This window comes from Somniosus microcephalus, chromosome 4 (genome assembly GCF_052327205.1).
Source record: "Somniosus microcephalus isolate GS21.2 chromosome 4, FLI_Smic_1.0, whole genome shotgun sequence".
Classification (NCBI taxonomy): Eukaryota; Metazoa; Chordata; class Chondrichthyes; order Squaliformes; family Somniosidae; genus Somniosus; species Somniosus microcephalus.
The window spans coordinates 5,555,101-5,576,679 of record NC_140990.1 but is presented as its reverse complement, the minus strand read 5'-3'; the positions used below and the strand labels follow the sequence as shown (position 1 = coordinate 5,576,679).

The 21,579-nt window shown below is 52.5% G+C and overlaps 1 protein-coding gene across 1 annotated transcript in view; it reads right to left on the bottom strand.

Moving 5' to 3' along the window:
• LOC147118210 (uncharacterized protein C14orf93-like) overlaps positions 1 to 21,579 on the bottom strand; it is a 65,491-nt gene that overhangs the window by 11,431 nt on the left and 32,481 nt on the right. Inside the window, exon 3 of the mRNA XM_085984302.1 lies at positions 7,143 to 7,204. Coding sequence (XP_085840428.1) covers positions 7,143 to 7,204 — 62 coding nt within the window. The remainder of the gene's footprint in view (positions 1 to 7,142; positions 7,205 to 21,579) is intronic.

The window sequence follows — 21,579 nt, the reverse complement described above, 5'->3', positions numbered from 1 at the left end:
TTGGTCTGGGACTGGTCAGGGTCCGGCTGAGTAGGAGTACTTAGTTTCAGTAGCAGCTGACTCAGGGGACTCATTTCTGGGTTTAGCTCTTGGGTCTGGAAGGCTTTAAAATGAAGGGTGTCTGGGGAGCTAGATTTGAGGTGATTTAGGAAGTTTAGTGCTCGTTTTTGGATGTTTATTATCAGTGGGTATCTGCCTAGTTCGGCTCTGCATGCATTTGTTGGTGTTTTCCTTTGGGTGCGAAGGATGCTTCAGCAAAATTCTGCATGTAGGGCTTCTATTGTGTGTTTTTCCCATTTAGTGTAGCTATGGTGATTTAGCGGGCCCCATACTTCACTACCGTACAGCGCAATCGGCAGGATTACGCTGTCAAATATTTTTAGCCAGATTTTGATTGGGATTTGGATGTTGTAGAATTTTCTTTTTATTGCATATAGGGCTCTTCGGGCTTTTTCTTTTAGTGCATTCACTGCTATGCTGAAGCTCCCTGATGCTGTAATGGTTCGACCAAGGTAAGTGTAGCTCATAGTGTGTCCTATGATGGTATCACTGAGAGTAAACTGGTATTTGTTTTCCTGACACCTGGGCCTTTTTTGAAAAATCATGATGTTAGTTTTCTTTAGATTTACTGTTAGAGCCCAATTTTGGCAGTATTTGTCGAGTAGGTCTAGTTGTTGCTGTAATCCCTGTTCTGTGGGAGACAGCAGAACCAGGTCGTCCGCATAGAACAGGGATTTCACTTCTCCATCCAGGAGACATAGACCCGGTGACTCGCTTTGCTCCAGCATGTCTGCTAGTTCATTTATGTATATGTTGAACAGGGTCGGGCTCAAATTGCAGCCCTGCCGGACGCCTCTTCTCTGGGTGAAGAAACAGGTGCGTTTGTCTCCAATTTTGACACCGCATTTATTTTTCAGATACATCGATTTAATAAGGTCATAGACTTTGCCCCCTATTCCACACTGAAGAAGTTTGTAATAGAGCCCTTCGTGCCAGATAGAGTCAAAGGCTTTCTTGAAGTCAATGAAACAAGCGAATATTTTCCCATTTTTTGTTTGGTGTACATGCTTTTCAATGAAAGTGTGAAGGGTACAGATATGGTCGGTGGTGCGGTGTTTTGGAAGAAAGCCTATTTGATTTTTTCTAAGGATCTTATGTTTGTTAAGAAAATCCAGTAATCTACTATTTAGAATACTGCAGAATAACTTCCCTAGACAACTGTTGACACAGATGCCGCGGTAGTTATTTGGGTCTGATTTGTTTCCACTTTTATATATGGGAGAGATGAGTCCTTGGCACCAGATATCGGGAAAACAGCCTGAACGTAATATGATGTTGAATAACTTGAGTACCGCACCCTGCATCTACATATTGCTGAACTTGAGCATTTCATTTTTGATGTTGTCTGGACCACAGGCTTTCTTTAGGTGGAGAGATTTTGTTTTTGTGGCCAGTTCTTTCCATGTGATTGGGGAGTCTAGAGGGTTTTGGTTGTCTTTAATTGTTGCTTCTAATGTGTGGAGATTTTCTGTGACATGATGTTGACTTGGGTTTGTTTCGTTTATTGGGATGTCTTTGTAGAGGTTTTCAAAATGTGTTCTCCAGATGTCGCCATCTTGGATTGGTAATGCTTGCAATTGTGTTGTACTCAGGTTATTCCACATTTCCCAGAATTGATTTGGATTAATGGAGTTTTCAATTTCTTCGAGTATTTTGTGGGTATAATTTTGTGTTTTGTTCCTAATGGTGTGTTTATATCTTTTGAGGGTCTCATTGTATCTAGTACGTAGGTCTGGATTGTTTGGTTGGCGATGTTTTTGGTTTGATATTTTTCTCAGGTCTTTTCTGGCATTTTTGCATTCGTGGTCAAACCATTTCTCATTTTTATTGTGTCTTTTGTAACGTTTCCTCTTCTGTTTCACAAGGTCGGCTTTTACAGCTGCCTCATGGAAGATCATATTTATATCATCTATGGCCATGTTTACACCATCTCTGGTGATCTCATATAGATTTTCTTTAAATTTTGATATTTTACTTGTGAGATCAGGTGAGTTTAGTGCTGTGATGAATTTGTCTCCACTGTCTGGGGCCCATCTGTATGTCTGGTTTATTTTATGGAGCTTACTGGGTTCCTTTTTTGTGTCTGTAGTTTGGGCAGAAAGTTTAAGGTACACATTTATTTGGTTATGGTCTGAGAGGGGGGATTGCTGCCTGACAGTGAATGCGTTGATATCGCAGGGGTCCAGGTCAGTGATTGTATAATCCACCACACTAGACCCAAGAGTTGAGGAATATGTGAGTCTCCCTAAGGAGTCCCCTCTGAACCTACCGTTAACTATGTACAGGCCTAAGGCTCGGCAGAGTTGCACTACCTCCCTACCGCTTTTATTTATTTCACAATCAAGGTTGTTCCGATTTGCGATGGTTGGTGTGACATATAAAGGGGTCTGGCCAAACACATGGTCTCTCTGTCTCTCTCTCTCTCTCTGTCTCTCTCTCTCTCTCTCTCTCTCTCTGTCTCTCTCTCTGTCTCTCTCTCTCTGTCTCTCTCTCTCTCTGTCTCTCTCTCTCTCTCTGTCTCTCTCTGTCTCTCTCTCTGTCTCTCTCTCTCTGTGTCTCTCTCTCTCTGTCTCTCTCTCTGTCTCTCTCTCTCTCTCTCTGCCTCTCTCTCTGTCTCTCTCTCTCTCTCAAATTTTTTTCAAATTCAAATTCAAATGCTTTATTGGCATGAAAGTTTACAGGGAACCATATTGCCAAAGCTTACATAACAAAAAGTACAGGTTTCCAACATTCTGTAGGTGTCAAACAATTTTGACCTTCGTTGGGTACAGACAGTATTAAATTAAACAGTCGTTGGGTACATTCGGTATTGATTTAAACATTTTTAGAGTATATATGCTATGGGTGTGCTCGTTAGTCCTTCACCGTTCCTCAGGTTGTGACATGTTGTTACATATTGGGCACCAAGATATGGTCTGTCTCCTTCCCCCAGGACTATTCTTAATTTTGACAGGTCATCCAATTCTTTGAAATCTGGGGTTGTAAGGCTGAGCTTGTCAAAATATATGTTTCTTGTTTTGTTGAATTTTTCGCATTTTAGGAGGAAGTGCACCTCTGTCTCAACCTCGCCAGCCAGACAGTGATCACATATTCTATTTTCTTTAGGTTGCCAGGATCGCTTGTATCTTCCTTTTTCAATTGCCAGTTGGTGGTCGCTTAGTCTGTATCTGGTGAGGGTCTGTCTCTGTTTTGTGTCTCTGATGGTCGAGAGATAGTCTGTCAGTTTATATTCTCTTTTTAGGGCCCGGTAGCATTCTAATCTGCTTTGGCTTTTGGTTATTTTGTTCCAATGTTCCAGGTAGGTTTCTTTGCATTGTTTAATGATTTGGTTCACTCGGATTGGTGTTTGGAGAGCAGTGTTGGTCTGGGACTGGTCAGGGTCCGGCTGGGTAGGAGTGCTTAGTTTCAGTAACATCTGACTCAGGGGACTCATTTCTGGGTTCAGCTCTTGGGTCTGGAGGGCTTTAAAATGAAGGGTGTCTGGGGAACTAGATTTGAGGTGATTTAGAAAGTTTAGTGCTCGTTTTTGGATGTTTATTATCAGTGGGTATCTGCCTAGTTCGGCTCTACATGCATTTGTTGTTTTCCTTTGGGTGCGAAGAATGCTTCGGCAAAATTCTGCATGTAGGGCTTCTATTGTGTGTTTTTCCCATTTAGTGTAGCGATGGTGATTGAGTGGGCCCCATACTTCACTACCATACAGCGCAATGGGCAGGATTATACTATCAAATATTTTGAGCCAGATTTTGATTGGAATTTGGATGTTGTAGAGTTTTCTTTTTATTGCATATAGGGCTCTTTGGGCTTTTTCTTTTAGTGCATTCACTGCTATGCTGAAGCTCCCTGATGCTGTAATGGTTAGACCAAGGTAAGTGTAGCTCATAGTGTGTCCTATGATGGTATCACTGAGAGTAAACTGGTATTTGTTTTCCTGACATCTGGGCCTTTTTTGAAAAATCATGATGTTGGTTTTCTTTAGATTTACTGTCAGGGCCCAATTTTGGCAGTATTTGTCGAGTAGGTCTAAATTTTGCTGTAATCCCTGTTCTGTGGGAGACAGCAGAACCAGGTCGTCCGCATAGAACAGGGATTTCACTTCCCCATCCAGGAGACAGAGACCCGGTGACTCGCTTTGCTCCAGCATGTCTGCTAACTCATTTATGTATATGTTGAACAGGGTCGGACTCAAATTGCAACCCTGCCGGACGCCTCTTCTCTGGGTGAAGAAACCGGTGCGTTTGTCTCCAATTTTGACACCGCATTTATTTTTCAGATACATCGATTTAATAAGGTCATAGACTTTGCCCCCTATTCCACACTGAAGAAGTTTGTAATAGAGCCCTTCGTGCCAAATAGAGTCAAAGGCTTTCTTGAAGTCAATGAAACAAGCGAATATTTTCCCATTTTTTGTTTGGTGTATATATTTTCCAATGAGAGTGTGAAGGGTATAGATATGGTCGGTGGTGCGGTGATTTGGAAGAAAGCCTATTTGATTTTTTCTAAGGATATTATGTTTGTTAAGAAAATCCAGTAATCTACTATTTAGAATACTGCAGAATAAGTTCCCTAGACAACTGTTGACACAGATGCCACGGTAGTTATTTGGGTCTGATTTGTTTCCACTTTTATATATGGGAGAGATGAGTCCTTGGCACCAGATATCGGGAAAACAGCCTGAACGTAATATGATGTTGAATAACTTGAGTACAGCACCCTGCATCTCCATAGTGCTGAACTTGAGCATTTCATTTTTGATGTTGTCTGGACCACAGGCTTTCTTTAGGTGGATTTTGTTTTTGTGGCCAGTTCTTTCCAAGTGATTGGGGAGTCCAGAGGGTTTTGGTTGTCTTTAATTGTTGCTTCTAATGTGTGGAGTTTTTCTGTGACATGATGTTGACTTGGGTTTGTTTCGTTTACTGGGATGTCTTTGTAGAGGTTTTCAAAATGTGTTCTCCAGATGTCACCATCTTGGATTGGTAATGCTTGCAATTGTGTTGTACTCAGGTTATTCCACATATCCCAGAATTGATTTTGATTAATGGAGTTTTCAATTTCTTCAAGTCTTTTGTGGGTATAATTTTGTGTTTTGTTCCTAATGGTGTGTTTATATCTTTTGAGGGTCTCATTGTATCTAATACGCAGGTCTGGGTTGTTTGGTTGGCGATGCTTTTGGTTTGATATTTTTCTCAGGTCTTTTCTGGCATTTTTGCATTTGTGATCAAACCATTTGTCATTTTTTTGTCTTTTGTAACGTTTCCTCTTCTGTTTCACAAGGTCGGCTTTTACAGCTGCCTCATGGAAGATCATATTAATATCATCTATGGCCATGTTTACACCATCTCTGGTGATCTCATATAGATTTTCTTTAAATTTTGATATTTTACTTGTGAGATCAGGTGAATTTAGTGCTGTGATGAATTTATCTCCACTGTCTGGGGCCCATCTGTATGTCTGGTTTATTTTATGTAGCTTACTGTGTTCCTTTTTTGTGTCTGTAGTTTGGGCAGAAAGTTTAAGGTACACATTTATTTGGTTATGGTCTGAGAGGGGGGATTGCTGCCTGACAGTGAATGCGTTGATATCGCAGGGGTCCAGGTCAGTGATTGTATAGTCCACCACACTAGACCCAAGAGTTGAGGAATATGTGAGTCTCCCTAGGGAGTCCCCTCTGAACCTACCATTAACTATGTACAGGCCTAAGGCTCGGCAGAGTTGCACTACCTCCCTACCGCTTTTATTTATTTCACAATCGAGGTTGTTCCGATTTGCGATGGCTGGTGTGACATCTAAAGGGGTCTGGCCAAACACATGGTTGTTGCCCTGTGGGTCTATGAAGTCAGGTTCACATCCGGTCCTTGCATTTAGGTCCCCACATAGTAGCACCTTTCCTTGGGCCTGGAAATGGCTGATTTCCATGTGCAGAGTTTCAAATAACTCCTCTTCAAAATATGGCGATTCTATTGGAGGTATGTAGATCGCACATAAGTAGGCATCTTTTTTAGCTATTCCTATGTTTTTATCTAATTTTAGCCATACATGTGATTTCCCCTGTTTTACCGGTGAGATGTGTTTTTCCAATTCTCCTTTATACCACACCAAGATTCCCCCGGAGGTTCTGCCCTTGCGTATCTTAGTGTTCTTTACTGAGGGCACAATGACTTCATGGTACCTCTGTCTCTCTCTCTGCCTCACTCTCTCTCTCGGTCTCTCTCTCTCTCTCTCTCTCTCTCTGCCTCTCTCTCTGTCTCTCTGTCTCTCTCTCTCTCTCTCTCTCTGTCTCTCTCTCTGCCTCTCTCTCTCTGCCTCTCTCTCTCTGTCTCTCTCTGTCTCTCTGTCTCTCTGTCTCTCTCTCTCTCTGCCTCTCTCTGTCTCTCTCTCTGCCTCTCTCTCTCTGTCTCTCTCTGTCTCTCTGTCTCTCTCTCTCTGTCTCTCTCTCTCTCTCTCTGCCTCTCTCTCTGTCTCTCTCTCCCTCTGTCTGTCTCTCTCTCTCTGTCTGTCTCTCTCTCTGTCTCTCTCTCTGTCTCTCTCTCCCTCTCTCTCTCTCTTGTCTCTCTCTCTGTCTCAGTGTCTCTGTCTCTCTCTCTCTCTGTCTCAGTCTCTCTCTCTCTCTCTCTCTCTGTCTCTCTCTCTCTCCTGTCTCTCTCTCTGTCAGTCTCTCTCTCTCTCTGTTTCTCTCTGAGTCTCTCACTCTGTCTCTCTCTCTCTGTCACTCTCTCTGTCTCTGTCACTCTCTCTGTCTCTCTCTCTCTCTCTGTTTCTGTCACTCTGTCTCTCTCCATCCGTGTGTCACTCTGTCTCTCTCTCCCTCTGTCTCTATCTCCGTCTGTCTCTCTCTCTCGCTCTCCCTCTGTCTCTCTCTCTGCCACTCTCTCTCTCTGTCCCTGTCTCTCTCTGTCTCTCTGTCTCTCCCCCTCTGTCTCTCCCTCCCTTGCTCTCCGCCTGTCTCTCTCCCTGGCCCCCTCCAAGTCAGGAGGTCATGGGTTTGGGCGCCAGTCCAGAGGCTTGAGCGCCACAACCCAGACTGTCACGCCAAGACCGTCACCCCCGCACTCTCACAGTTAGCGAAAGAGCGACACACTCACCTCTCGGAGCCATTGAATCTCTTGTCGTTCGATACATGATTGTGAATATTGTGCACCATTTTCTGCGGGAGAACAGAAACAGATTTATTCCGAAGAGCATCGAGGAAAACTGGCGCAATCTGTAGCGAGCGGAACAGCGATCCCAACCAGTGACTCCTGGTACATGAAACTCCCATTTATACAGCACCTTTAACATAGTAAAACATAGGCAGGGAATTCGCTTGGGCCCCAGGCAGCTGAAGGCACGGCCACCAATGGTGGAGCGATGGAAATCTGGGGGAGATGCTCAAGAGGCCAGAATTGGAGGAGCGCAGAGATCTCGGAGGGTTGTAGGGGCTGGAGGAGGTTACAGAGATAGGGGGGGAGGTGCGAGATGGTCATGGAGGGATTTCGACACCAGGAATTGGGGAGAAGTTAAAAATCGAGGCGTTGCCGGGACGGGAGCCAATGTCGGTCAGCGAGCAACAGCGGGGCGATGGGTGAACGGGACTTGGTGAGAGTTTGGATACGAGACAGCAGAGATTCGGGTGAGCTTAAGTTTGTGGAGTGCGGAAGGTTCGCCAGGGGTGCGTTGGAATGGAGAGGGGAGGATAATCAGCCAGGGTTCCTGCTCCTGATCACAGTCCAGTGACCCCTGGGTTAGAGAGAGGGGTAATCAGCCAGGGTTCCTGCTCCTGATCACCGTCCAGTGACCCCTGGGTTAGAGAGAGGGGGAAATCAGCCAGGGTTCCTGCTCCTGATCACTGTCCAGTGACCCCTGGGTTAGAGAGAGGGGTAATCATCCAGGGTTCCTGCTCCTGATCACCGTCCAGTGACCCCTGGGTTAGAGAGAGGGGGAAATCAGCCAGGGTTCCTGCTCCTGATCACTGCCCAGTGACCCCTGGGTTAGAGAGAGGGGGAAATCAGCCAGGGTTCCTGCTCCTGATCACTGTCCAGTGACCCCTGGGTTAGAGAGAGAGGGGAAATCAGCCAGGGTTCCTGCTCCTGATCACCGTCCAGTGACCCCTGGGTTAGAGAGAGAGGGGAAATCAGCCAGGGTTCCTGCTCCTGATCACTGCTCAGTGACCCCCGGGTTAGAGAGAGGGGTAATCAGCCAGGGTTCCTGCTCCTGATCACCGTCCAGTGACCCCCGGGTTAGAGAGAGGGGTAATCAGCCAGGGTTCGTGCTCCTGATCACTGTCCAGTGACCCCTGGGTTAGAGAGAGGGGTAATCAGCCAGGGTTCGTGCTCCTGATCACTGTCCAGTGACCCCCGGGTTAGAGAGAGGGGTAATCAGCCAGGGTTCGTGCTCCTGATCACTGTCCAGTGACCCCCGGGTTAGAGAGAGGGGTAATCAGCCAGGGTTCCTGCTCCTGATCACCGTCCAGTGACCCCCGGGTTAGAGAGAGGGGTAATCAGCCAGGGTTCCTGCTCCTGATCACTGCCCAGTGACCCCTGGGTTAGAGAGAGGGGAAATCAGCCAGGGTTCATGCTCCTGATCACTATCCAGTGACCCCTGGGTTAGAGAGAGGGGAAAACAGCCAGGGTTCCTGCTCCTGATCACTGCCCAGTGACCCCTGGGTTAGAGAGAGAGGGGAAATCAGGCAGGGTTCCTGCTCCTGATCACTGCCCAGTGACCCCTGGGTTAGAGAGAGAGGAAATCAGCCAGGGTTCCTGCTCCTGATCACTGTCCAGTGACCCCTGGGTTAGAGAGAGGGGAAATCAGCCAGGGTTCCTGCTCCTGATCACTATCCAGTGACCCCTGGTTTAGAGAGAGGGGGAAATCAGCCAGGGTTCCTGCTCCTGATCACTGTCCAGTGAACCCTGGGTTAGAGATAGGGGAAACCAGCCAGGGTTCCTGCTCCTGATCACTATCCAGTGACCCCTGGTTTAGAGAGAGGGGGAAATCAGCCAGGGTTCCTGCTCCTGATCACTGTCCAGTGAGCCCTGGGTTAGAGAGAGGGGGGAAATCAGCCAGGGTTCCTGCTCCTGATCACTGCTCAGTGACCCCTGGGTTAGAGAGAGGGGAAATCAGCCAGGGTTCCTGCTCCTGATCACCGTCCAGTGACCCCTGGGTTAGAGAGAGGGGAAATCAGCCAGGGTTCCTGCTCCTGATCACTGCCCAGTGACCCCTGGGTTAGAGAGAGAGGAAATCAGCCAGGGTTCCTGCTCCTGATCACAGTCCAATGAGCCCTGGGTTAGAGAGAGAGGGGAAATCAGCCAGGGTTCCTGCTCCTGATCACTGCTCAGTGACCTCTGGGTTAGAGAGAGAGGAAATCAGCCACGGTTCCTGCTCCTGATCACTGTCCAGTGACCCCTGGGTTAGAGAGAGGGGGAAATCAGCCTGGGTTCCTGCTCCTGATCACTGTCCAGTGACCCCTGGGTTAGAGAGAGGGGGAAATCAGCCTGGGTTACTGCTCCTGATCACCGTCCAGTGACCCCTGGGTTAGAGAGAGGGGGAATCAGCCAGGGTTCCTGCTCCTGATCACTGTCCAGTGACCCCTGGGTTAGAGAGAGAGGGGAAATCAGCCAGGGTTCCTGCTCCTGATCACTGTCCAGTGACCCCTTGGTTAGAGAGAGAGGGGAAATCAGCCAGGGTTCCTGCTCCTGATCACTGTCCAGCGACCCCTGGGTTAGAGAGAGGGGAAATCAGCCAGGGTTCTTGCTCCTGATCACTGCCCAGTGACCCTGGGTTAGAGAGAGGGGAAATCAGCCAGGGTTCCTGCTCCTGATCACTGCCCAGTGACCCCTGGGTTAGAGAGAGAGGGAAATCAGCCAGGGTTCCTGCTCCTGATCACTGTCCAGTGACCCCTGGGTTAGAGAGAGAGGGAAATCAGCCAGGGTTCCTGCTCCTGATAACTGCCCAGTGACCCCTGGGTTAGAGAGAGGGGAAATCAGCCAGGGTTCCTGCTCCTGATCACTGCCCAGTGACCCCTGGGTTAGAGAGAGGGGAAATCAGCCAGGGTTCCTGCTCCTGATCACTGCTCAGTGACCCCTGGGTTAGAGAGAGAGGGAAATCAGCCAGGGTTCCTGCTCCTGATCACCGTCCAGTGACCCCTGGGTTAGAGAGAGTGGAAATCAGCCAGGGATCCTGCTCCTGATCACCGTCCAGTGACCCCTGGGTTAGAGAGTGGGGAAATCAGCCAGGGTTCCTGCTCCTGGTCACTGCTCAGTGACCCCTGGGTTAGAGAGAGAGGGGAAATCAGCCAGGGTTCCTGCTCCTGATCACTGTCCAGTGACCCCTGGGTTAGAGAGAGGGGAAATCAGCCAGGGTTCCTGCTCTTGATCACCGTCCAGTGGCCCCTGGGTTAGAGAGTGGGGAAATCAGCCAGGGTTCCTGCTCCTGGTCACTGCTCAGTGACCCCTGAGTTAGAGAGAGAGGGGAAATCAGCCAGGGTTCCTGCTCCTGATCACTGTCCAGTGACCCCTGGGTTAGAGAGAGAGGGGATATCAGCCAGGGTTCCTGCTCCTGATCACTGTCCAGTGACCCCTGGGTTAGAGCGAGGGGAAATCAGCCAGGGTTCCTGCTCCTGATCACTGTCCAGTGACCCCTGGGTTAGTGAGAGGGGAAATCAGCCAGGGTTCCTGCTCCTGATCACTGTCCAGTGACCCCTAGGTTAGAGAGAGGGGAAATCAGCCAGGGTTCCTGCTCCTGATCACTGCCCAGTGACCCCTGGGTTAGAGAGAGGGGAAATCAGCCAGGGTTCCTGCTCCTGATCCCTGTCCAGTGACCCCTGGGTTAGAGAGAGGGGAAATCAGCCAGGGTTCCTGCTCCTGATCACTGTCCAGTGACCCCTGGGTTAGAGAGAGAGGGAAATCAGCCAGGGTTCCTGCTCCTGATAACTGCCCAGTGACCCCTGGGTTAGAGAGAGGGGAAATCAGCCAGGGTTCCTGCTCCTGATCACTGCCCAGTGACCCCTGGGTTAGAGAGAGGGGAAATCAGCCAGGGTTCCTGCTCCTGATCACTGCTCAGTGACCCCTGGGTTAGAGAGAGAGGGAAATCAGCCAGGGTTCCTGCTCCTGATCACCGTCCAGTGACCCCTGGGTTAGAGAGAGGGGAAATCAGCCAGGGTTCCTGCTCCTGATCACCGTCCAGTGACCCCTGGGTTAGAGAGTGGGGAAATCAGCCAGGGTTCCTGCTCCTGGTCACTGCTCAGTGACCCCTGGGTTAGAGAGAGAGGGGAAATCAGCCAGGGTTCCTGCTCCTGATCACTGTCCAGTGACCCCTGGGTTAGAGAGAGAGGGGAAATCAGCCAGGGTTCCTGCTCCTGATCACTGCCCAGTGACCCCTGGGTTAGAGAGAGGGGGCAATCAGCCAGGGTTCCTGCTCCTGATCACTGCCCAGTGACCCCTGGGTTAGAGAGAGAGGGAAATCAGCCAGGGTTCCTGCTCCTGATCACTGTCCAGTGACCCCTGGGTTAGAGAGAGAGGGAAATCAGCCAGGGTTCCTGCTCCTGATAACTGCCCAGTGACCCCTGGGTTAGAGAGAGGGGAAATCAGCCAGGGTTCCTGCTCCTGATCACTGCCCAGTGACCCCTGGGTTAGAGAGAGGGGAAATCAGCCAGGGTTCCTGCTCCTGATCACTGCTCAGTGACCCCTGGGTTAGAGAGAGAGGGAAATCAGCCAGGGTTCCTGCTCCTGGTCACCGTCCAGTGACCCCTGGGTTAGAGAGAGGGGAAATCAGCCAGGGTTCCTGCTCCTGATCACCGTCCAGTGACCCCTGGGTTAGAGAGTGGGGAAATCAGCCAGGGTTCCTGCTCCTGGTCACTGCTCAGTGACCCCTGGGTGAGAGAGAGAGGGGAAATCAGCCAGGGTTCCTGCTCCTGATCACTGTCCAGTGACCCCTGGGTTAGAGAGAGGGGAAATCAGCCAGGGTTCCTGCTCTTGATCACCGTCCAGTGACCCCTGGGTTAGAGAGAGGGGAAATCAGCCAGGGTTCCTGCTCTTGATCACCGTCCAGTGACCCCTGGGTTAGAGAGAGGGGAAATCAGCCAGGGTTCCTGCTCTTGATCACCGTCCAGTGACCCCTGGGTTAGAGAGAGGGGAAATCAGCCAGGGTTCCTGCTCCTGATCACTGTCCAATGACCCCTGGGTTAGAGAGAGGGGAAATCAGCCAGGGTTCCTGCTCCTGATCACTGCCCAGTGACCCCTGGGTTAGAGAGAGCGGGAAATCAGCCAGGGTTCCTGCTCCTGATCACTGTCCAGTGACCTCTGGGTTAGAGAGATGGGAAATCAGCCAGGGTTCCTGCTCCTGATTACTGTCCAATGACCCCTGGGTTAGAGAGAGGGGAAATCAGCCAGGGTTCCTGCTCCTGGTCACTGTCCAGTGACCCCTGGGTTAGAGAGAGAGGGAAATCAGCCAGGGTTCCTGCTCCTGATCACTGCCCAGTGACTCCTGGGTTAGAGAGAGAGGGAAATCAGCCAGGGTTCCTGCTCCTGATCACCGTCCAGTGACCCCTGGGTTAAAGAGAGAGGGGAAATCAGCCAGGGTACCTGCTCCTGATCACTGTCCAGTGACCCCTGGGTTAGAGAGAGGGGAAATCAGCCAGGGTTCCTGCTCCTGATCACTGCCCAGTGACCTCTGGGTTAGAGAGAGGGGAAATCAGCCAGGGTTCCTGCTCCTGATCACGGTCCAGTGACCCCTGGGTTAGAGAGAGGGGAAACCAGCCAGGGTTCCTGCTCCTGATCACTGCCCAGTGACCCCTGGGTTAGAGAGAGGGGGCAATCAGCCAGGGTTCCTGCTCCTGGTCACCGTCCAGTGACCCCTGGGTTAGAGAGATGGGAAATCAGCCACGGTTCCTGCTCCTGATCACTGTCCAGTGACCCCTGGGTTAGAGAGATGGGAAATCAGCCACGGTTCCTGCTCCTGATCACTGTCCAGTGACCCCTGGGTTAGAGAGATTGGAAATCAGCCAGGGTTCCTGCTCCTGATCACCGTCCATTGACCCAAGGGTTAGAGAGAGGGGAAATCAGCCAGGGTTCGTGCTCCTGATCACTGTCCACTGACCCCTGGGTTAGAGAGAGGGGAAATCAGCCAGGGTTCCTGCTCCTGATCACTGTCCAGTGACCCCTGGGTTAGAGAGAGGGGAAATCAGCCAGGGTTCCTGCTCCTGATCACTGTCCACTGACCCCTGGGTTAGAGAGAGGGGAAATCAGCCAGGGTTCCTGCTCCTGATCACTGTCCAGTGACCCCTGGGTTAGAGAGCTGGGGAATCAGCCAGGGTTCCTGCTCCTGATCACCGTCCAGTGACCCCTGGGTTAGAGTGAGGGGGAAATCAGCCAGGGTTCCTGCTCCTGATCACTGCCCAGTGACCCCTGAGTTAGAGAGAGAGGAAATCAGCCAGCATTCCTGCTCCTGATCACTGGCCAGTGACCCCTGGGTTAGAGAGTGGTGAAATCAGCCAGGGTTCCTGCTCCTGATCACTGTCCAGTGACCCCTGGGATGGAGAAAGGGGGAAATCAGCCAGGGTTCCTGCTCCTGATCACTGCCCAGTGACCCCTGGGTTAGAGAGAGGGGTAATCAGCCAGGGTTCCTGCTCCTGATCACTGTCCAGTGAACCCTGGGTTAGAGAGATGGGAAATCAGCCAGGGTTCCTGCTCCTGATCACTGCCCAGTGACCCCTGGGTTAGAGAGAGGGGAAATCAGCCAGGGTTCCTGCTCCTGATCACTGTCCAGTGACCCCTGGGTTAGAGTGAGGGGAAATCAGCCAGGGTTCCTGCTCCTGATCACCGTCCAGTGACCCAAGGGTTAGAGAGAGGGGTAATCAGCCAGGGTTCCTGCTCCTGATCACTGCTCAGTGACCCCTGGGTTAGAGAGAGGGGGCAATCAGCCAGGGTTCCTGCTCCTGGTCACTGCCCAGTGACCCCTGGGTTAGAGAGAGAGGGGAAATCAGCCAGGGTTCCTGCTCCTGATTACTGTCCAGTGACCCCTGGGTTAGAGAGAGGGGAAATCAGCCAGGGTTCCTGCTCCTGATTACTGTCCAGTGACCCCTGGTTTAGAGAGAGCGGGGTAATCAGCCAGTGTTCGTGCTGCTGATCACCGTCCAGTGACCCAAGGGTTAGAGAGAGGGGAAATCAGCCAGGGTTCCTGCTCCTGATTACTGTCCAGTGACCCCTGGGTTAGAGAGAGGGGAAATCAGCCAGGGTTCCTGCTCCTGATCACCGTCCAGTGACCCAAGGGTTAGAGAGAGGGGTAATCAGCCAGGGTTCCTGCTCCTGATTACTGTCCAGTGACCCCTGGGTTAGAGAGAGGGGAAATCAGCCAGGGTTCCTGCTCCTGATTACTGTCCAGTGACCCCTGGGTTAGAGAGAGAGGGAAATCAGCCAGGGTTCCTGCTCCTGGTCACCGTCCAGTGACCCCTGGGTTAGAGAGAGGGGAAATCAGCCAGGGTTCCTGCTCCTGATCACCGTCCAGTGAACCCTGGGTTAGAGAGTGGGGAAATCAGCCAGGGTTCCTGCTCCTGGTCACTGCTCAGTGACCGCTGGGTTAGAGAGAGAGGGGAAATCAGCCAGGGTTCCTGCTCCTGATCACTGTCCAGTGACCCCTGGGTTAGAGAGAGGGGAAATCAGACAGGGTTCCTGCTCTTGATCACCGTCCAGTGACCCCTGGGTTAGAGAGAGGGGAAATCAGCCAGGGTTCGTGCTCCTGATTACTGTCCAGTGACCCCTGGGTTAGAGAGAGGGGGAAATCAGCCAGGGTTCCTGCTCCTGATCACTGCCCAGTGACCCCTGGGTTAGAGAGAGCGGGAAATCAGCCAGGGTTCCTGCTCCTGATCACTGTCCAGTGACCTCTGGGTTAGAGAGATGGGAAATCAGCCAGGGTTCCTGCTCCTGATTACTGTCCAATGACCCCTGGGTTAGAGAGAGGGGAAATCAGCCAGGGTTCCTGCTCCTGGTCACTGTCCAGTGACCCCTGGGTTAGAGAGAGAGGGAAATCAGCCAGGGTTCCTGCTCCTGATCACTGCCCAGTGACTCCTGGGTTAGAGAGAGAGGGAAATCAGCCAGGGTTCCTGCTCCTGATCACCGTCCAGTGACCCCTGGGTTAAAGAGAGAGGGGAAATCAGCCAGGGTACCTGCTCCTGATCACTGTCCAGTGACCCCTGGGTTAGAGAGAGGGGAAATCAGCCAGGGTTCCTGCTCCTGATCACTGCCCAGTGACCTCTGGGTTAGAGAGAGGGGAAATCAGCCAGGGTTCCTGCTCCTGATCACGGTCCAGTGACCCCTGGGTTAGAGAGAGGGGAAACCAGCCAGGGTTCCTGCTCCTGATCACTGCCCAGTGACCCCTGGGTTAGAGAGAGGGGGCAATCAGCCAGGGTTCCTGCTCCTGGTCACCGTCCAGTGACCCCTGGGTTAGAGAGATGGGAAATCAGCCACGGTTCCTGCTCCTGATCACTGTCCAGTGACCCCTGGGTTAGAGAGATGGGAAATCAGCCACGGTTCCTGCTCCTGATCACTGTCCAGTGACCCCTGGGTTAGAGAGATTGGAAATCAGCCAGGGTTCCTGCTCCTGATCACCGTCCATTGACCCAAGGGTTAGAGAGAGGGGAAATCAGCCAGGGTTCGTGCTCCTGATCACTGTCCACTGACCCCTGGGTTAGAGAGAGGGGAAATCAGCCAGGGTTCCTGCTCCTGATCACTGTCCAGTGACCCCTGGGTTAGAGAGAGGGGAAATCAGCCAGGGTTCCTGCTCCTGATCACTGTCCAGTGACCCCTGGGTTAGAGAGCTGGGGAATCAGCCAGGGTTCCTGCTCCTGATCACCGTCCAGTGACCCCTGGGTTAGAGTGAGGGGGAAATCAGCCAGGGTTCCTGCTCCTGATCACTGCCCAGTGACACCTGAGTTAGAGAGAGAGGAAATCAGCCAGCATTCCTGCTCCTGATCACTGGCCAGTGACCCCTGGGTTAGAGAATGGTGAAATCAGCCAGGGTTCCTGCTCCTGATCACTGTCCAGTGACCCCTGGGATGGAGAAAGGGGGAAATCAGCCAGGGTTCCTGCTCCTGATCACTGCCCAGTGACCCCTGGGTTAGAGAGAGGGGTAATCAGCCAGGGTTCCTGCTCCTGATCACTGTCCAGTGAACCCTGGGTTAGAGAGATGGGAAATCAGCCAGGGTTCCTGCTCCTGATCACTGCCCAGTGACCCCTGGGTTAGAGAGAGGGGAAATCAGCCAGGGTTCCTGCTCCTGATCACTGTCCAGTGACCCCTGGGTTAGAGTGAGGGGAAATCAGCCAGGGTTCCTGCTCCTGATCACCGTCCAGTGACCCAAGGGTTAGAGAGAGGGGTAATCAGCCAGGGTTCCTGCTCCTGATCACTGCTCAGTGACCCCTGGGTTAGAGAGAGGGGGCAATCAGCCAGGGTTCCTGCTCCTGGTCACTGCCCAGTGACCCCTGGGTTAGAGAGAGAGGGGAAATCAGCCAGGGTTCCTGCTCCTGATTACTGTCCAGTGACCCCTGGGTTAGAGAGAGGGGAAATCAGCCAGGGTTCCTGCTCCTGATTACTGTCCAGTGACCCCTGGTTTAGAGAGAGCGGGGTAATCAGCCAGTGTTCGTGCTCCTGATCACCGTCCAGTGACCCCTGGGTTAGAGAGAGAGGGAAATCAGCCAGGGTTCCTGCTCCTGATCACTGCCCAGTGACACCTGAGTTAGAGAGAGAGGAAATCAGCCAGCATTCCTGCTCCTGATCACTGGCCAGTGACCCCTGGGTTAGAGAGTGGTGAAATCAGCCAGGGTTCCTGCTCCTGATCACTGTCCAGTGACCCCTGGGATGGAGAAAGGGGGAAATCAGCCAGGGTTCCTGCTCCTGATCACTGCCCAGTGACACCTGAGTTAGAGAGAGAGGAAATCAGCCAGCATTCCTGCTCCTGATCACTGGCCAGTGACCCCTGGGTTAGAGAGTGGTGAAATCAGCCAGGGTTCCTGCTCCTGATCACTGTCCAGTGACCCCTGGGATGGAGAAAGGGGGAAATCAGCCAGGGTTCCTGCTCCTGATCACTGCCCAGTCACCCCTGGGTTAGAGAGAGGGGTAATCAGCCAGGGTTCCTGCTCCTGATCACTGTCCAGTGAACCCTGGGTTAGAGAGATGGGAAATCAGCCAGGGTTCCTGCTCCTGATCACTGCCCAGTGACCCCTGGGTTAGAGAGAGGGGAAATCAGCCAGGGTTCCTGCTCCTGATCACTGTCCAGTGACCCCTGGGTTAGAGTGAGGGGAAATCAGCCAGGGTTCCTGCTCCTGATCACCGTCCAGTGACCCAAGGGTTAGAGAGAGGGGTAATCAGCCAGGGTTCCTGCTCCTGATCACTGCTCAGTGACCCCTGGGTTAGAGAGAGGGGGCAATCAGCCAGGGTTCCTGCTCCTGGTCACTGCCCAGTGACCCCTGGGTTAGAGAGAGAGGGGAAATCAGCCAGGGTTCCTGCTCCTGATTACTGTCCAGTGACCCCTGGGTTAGAGAGAGGGGAAATCAGCCAGGGTTCCTGCTCCTGATTACTGTCCAGTGACCCCTGGTTTAGAGAGAGCGGGGTAATCAGCCAGTGTTCGTGCTCCTGATCACCGTCCAGTGACCCCTGGGTTAGAGAGAGAGGGAAATCAGCCAGGGTTCCTGCTCCTGAGCACCGTCCAGTGACCCCTGGGTTAGAGAGAGAGGGAAATCAGCCAGGGTTCCTGCTCCTGATCACTGCCCAGTGACCCCTGGGTTAGAGAGAGGGGGAAATCAGCCAGGGTTCCTGCTCCTGATCACTGCCCAGTGACCCCTGGGTTAGAGAGAGGGGAAATCAGCCAGGGTTCCTGCTCCTGATCACTGCCCAGTGACCCCTGGGTTAGAGAGAGGGGAAATCAGCCAGGGTTTCTGCTCCTGATCACAGTCCAGTGACCCCTGAGTTAGAGAGAGGGGAAATCAGCCAGGGTTCCTGCTCCTGATCACTGCCCAGTGACCCCTGGGTTAGAGAGAGGGGAAATCAGCCAGGGTTCCTGCTCCTGATCACTGTCCAGTGACCCCTGGGTTAGAGAGAGGGGAAATCAGCCAGGGTTCCTGCTCCTGATCACTGCCCAGTGACCCCTGGGTTAGAGAGAGAGGAAATCAGCCAGGGTTCCTGCTCCTGATCACTGCCCAGTGACCCCTCGGTTAGAGAGAGGGGAAATCAGCCAGGGTTCCTGCTCCTGATCACTGTCCAGTGACCCCTGGGTTAGAGAGATGGGAAATCTGCCAGAGTTCCTGCTCCTGATCACTGTCCAGTGACCCCTGGGTTAGAGAGAGGGGAAATCAGCCAGGGTTCCTGCTCCTGATCACAGTCCAGTGACCCCTGGGTTAGAGAGAGGGGAAATCAGCCAGGGTTCGTGCTCCTGATCACTGTCCAGTGACCCCTGGGTTAGAGAGAGTGGAAATCAGCCAGGGTTCCTGCTCCTGATCACAGTCCAGTGACCCCTGGGTTAGAGAGCTGGGGAAATCAGCCAGGGTTCCTGCTCCTGATCACTGTCCAGTGACCCCTGGGTTAGAGAGAGGGGAAATCAGCCAGGGTTCCTGCTCCTGATCACTGCCCAGTGACCTCTGGGTTAGAGAGAGGGGAAATCAGCCAGCATTCCTGCTCCTGATTACTGTCCAGTGACCCCTGAGTTAGAGAGAGAGGAAATCAGCCAGCATTCCTGCTCCTGATCACTGGCCAGTGACCCCTGGGTTAGAGAGAGGGGAAATCAGCCAGGGTTCCTGCTCCTGATCACCGTCCAGTGACCCCTGAGTTAGAGAGAGAGGAAATCAGCCAGGGTTCCTGCTCCTGATCACTGCCCAGTGACCTCTGGGTTAGAGAGAGGGGAAATCAGCCAGCATTCCTGCTCCTGATCACCGTCCAGTGACCCCTGAGTTAGAGAGAGAGGATATCAGCCAGGGTTCCTGCTCCTGATCACTGGCCAGTGACCCCTGGGCTAGAGAGTGGTGAAATCAGCCAGGGTTCCTGCTCCTGATCACTGGCCAGTGACCCCTGGGTTAGAGAGAGGGGGAAATCAGCCAGGGTTCCTGCTCCTGATCACTGGCCAGTGACCCCTGGGCTAGAGAGTGGTGAAATCAGCCAGGGTTCCTGCTCCTGATCACTGGCCAGTGACCCCTGGGCTAGAGAGTGGTGAAATCAGCCAGGGTTCCTGCTCCTGATCACTGTCCAGTGACCCCTGGGTTAGAGAGAGAGGAAATCAGCCAGCATTCCTGCTCCTGATCACTGGCCAGTGACCCCTGGGTTAGAGAGTGGTGAAATCAGCCTGGGTTCCTGCTCCTGATCACTGCCCAATGACCCCTGGGTTAGAGAGAGAGGGGAAATCAGCCAGGGTTCCTGCTCCTGATCACTGCCCAGTGACCCCTGAGTTAGAGAGAGAGGAAATCAGCCAGGGTTCCTGCTCCTGATCACTGTCCAGTGACCCCTGGGTTAGAGAGAGGTGAAATCAGCCAGGGTTCCTGCTCCTGATCACTGTCCAGTGACCCCTGGGTTAGAGAGAGGGGAAATCAGCCAGGGTTCCTGCTCCTGATCACTGCCCAGTGACCCCTGGGTTAGAGAGTGGTGAAATCAGCCAGGGTTCCTGCTCCTGATCACTGTCCAGTGACCCCTGGGTTAGAGAGATGGGAAATCAGCCAGGGTTCCTGCTCCTGATCACTGCCCAGTGACCCCTGGGTTAGAGAGAGGGGAAATCAGCCAGGGTTCCTGCTCCTGATCACCGTCCAGTGACCCAAGGGTTAGAGAGAGGGGAAATCAGCCAGGGTTCGTGCTCCTGATCACTGTCCAATGACCCCTGGGTTAGAGAGATGGGAAATCAGCCAGGGTTCCTGCTCCTGATCACTGCCCAGTGACCCCTGGGTTAGAGAGAGGGGGAAATCAGCCAGTGTTCGTGCACCTGATTACTGTCCAATGACCCCTGGGTTAGAGAGAGAGGGAAATCAGCCAGGGTTCCTGCTCCTGATCACTGTCCAGTGACCTCTGGGTTAGAGAGATGGGAAATCAGCCAGGGTTCCTGCTCCTGATTACTGTCCAATGACCCCTGGGTTAGAGAGAGGGGAAATCAGCCAGGGTTCCTGCTCCTGATCACTGCCCAGTGACTCCTGGGTTAGAGAGAGAGGGAAATCAGCCAGGGTTCCTGCTCCTGATCACCGTCCAGTGACCCCTGGGTTAGAGAGAGAGGGGAAATCAGCCAGGGTACCTGCTCCTGATCACTGTCCAGTGACCCCTGGGTTAGAGAGAGGGGAAATCAGCCAGGGTTCCTGCTCCTGATCACTGCCCAGTGACCTCTGGGTTAGAGAGAGGGGAAATCAGCCAGGGTTCCTGCTCCTGATCACGGTCCAGTGACCCCTGGGTTAGAGAGAGGGGAAACCAGCCAGGGTTCCTGCTCCTGATCACTGCCCAGTGACCCCTGGGTTAGAGTGAGGGGGAAATCAGCCAGGGTTCCTGCTCCTGATCACTGCCCAGTGACCCCTGAGTTAGAGAGAGAGGAAATCAGCCAGCATTCCTGCTCCTGATCACTGGCCAGTGACCCCTGGGTTAGAGAGAGGGGTAATCAGCCAGGGTTCCTGCTCCTGATCACAGTCCAGTGACCCTGGGTTAGAGAGATTGGAAATCAGCCAGGGTTCCTGCTCCTGATCACCGTCCATTGACCCAAGGGTTAGAGAGAGGGGAAATCAGCCAGGGTTCGTGCTCCTGATCACTGTCCACTGACCCCTGGGTTAGAGAGAGGGGAAATCAGCCAGGGTTCCTGCTCCTGATCACAGTCCAGTGACCCTGGGTTAGAGAGATTGGAAATCAGCCAGGGTTCCTGCTCCTGATCACTGCCCAGTGACCCCTGGGTTAGAGAGAGGGGAAATCAGCCAGGGTTCCTGCTCCTGATCACTGTCCAGTGACCCCTGGGTTAGAGAGCTGGGGAATCAGCCAGGGTTCCTGCTCCTGATCACCGTCCAGTGACCCCTGGGTTAGAGTGAGGGGGAAATCAGCCAGGGTTCCTGCTCCTGATCACTGCCCAGTGACCCCTGAGTTAGAGAGAGAGGAAATCAGCCAGCATTCCTGCTCCTGATCACTGGCCAGTGACCCCTGGGTTAGAGAGTGGTGAAATCAGCCAGGGTTCCTGCTCCTGATCACTGTCCAGTGACCCCTGGGATGGAGAAAGGGGGAAATCAGCCAGGGTTCCTGCTCCTGATCACTGCCCAGTGACCCCTGGGTTAGAGAGAGGGGTAATCAGCCAGGGTTCCTGCTCCTGATCACTGTCCAGTGAACCCTGGGTTAGAGAGACGGGAAATCAGCCAGGGTTCCTGCTCCTGATCACTGCCCAGTGACCCCTGGGTTAGAGAGAGGGGAAATCAGCCAGGGTTCCTGCTCCTGATCACTGTCCAGTGACCCCTGGGTTAGAGTGAGGGGAAATCAGCCAGGGTTCCTGCTCCTGATCACCGTCCAGTGACCCAAGGGTTAGAGAGAGGGGTAATCAGCCAGGGTTCCTGCTCCTGATCA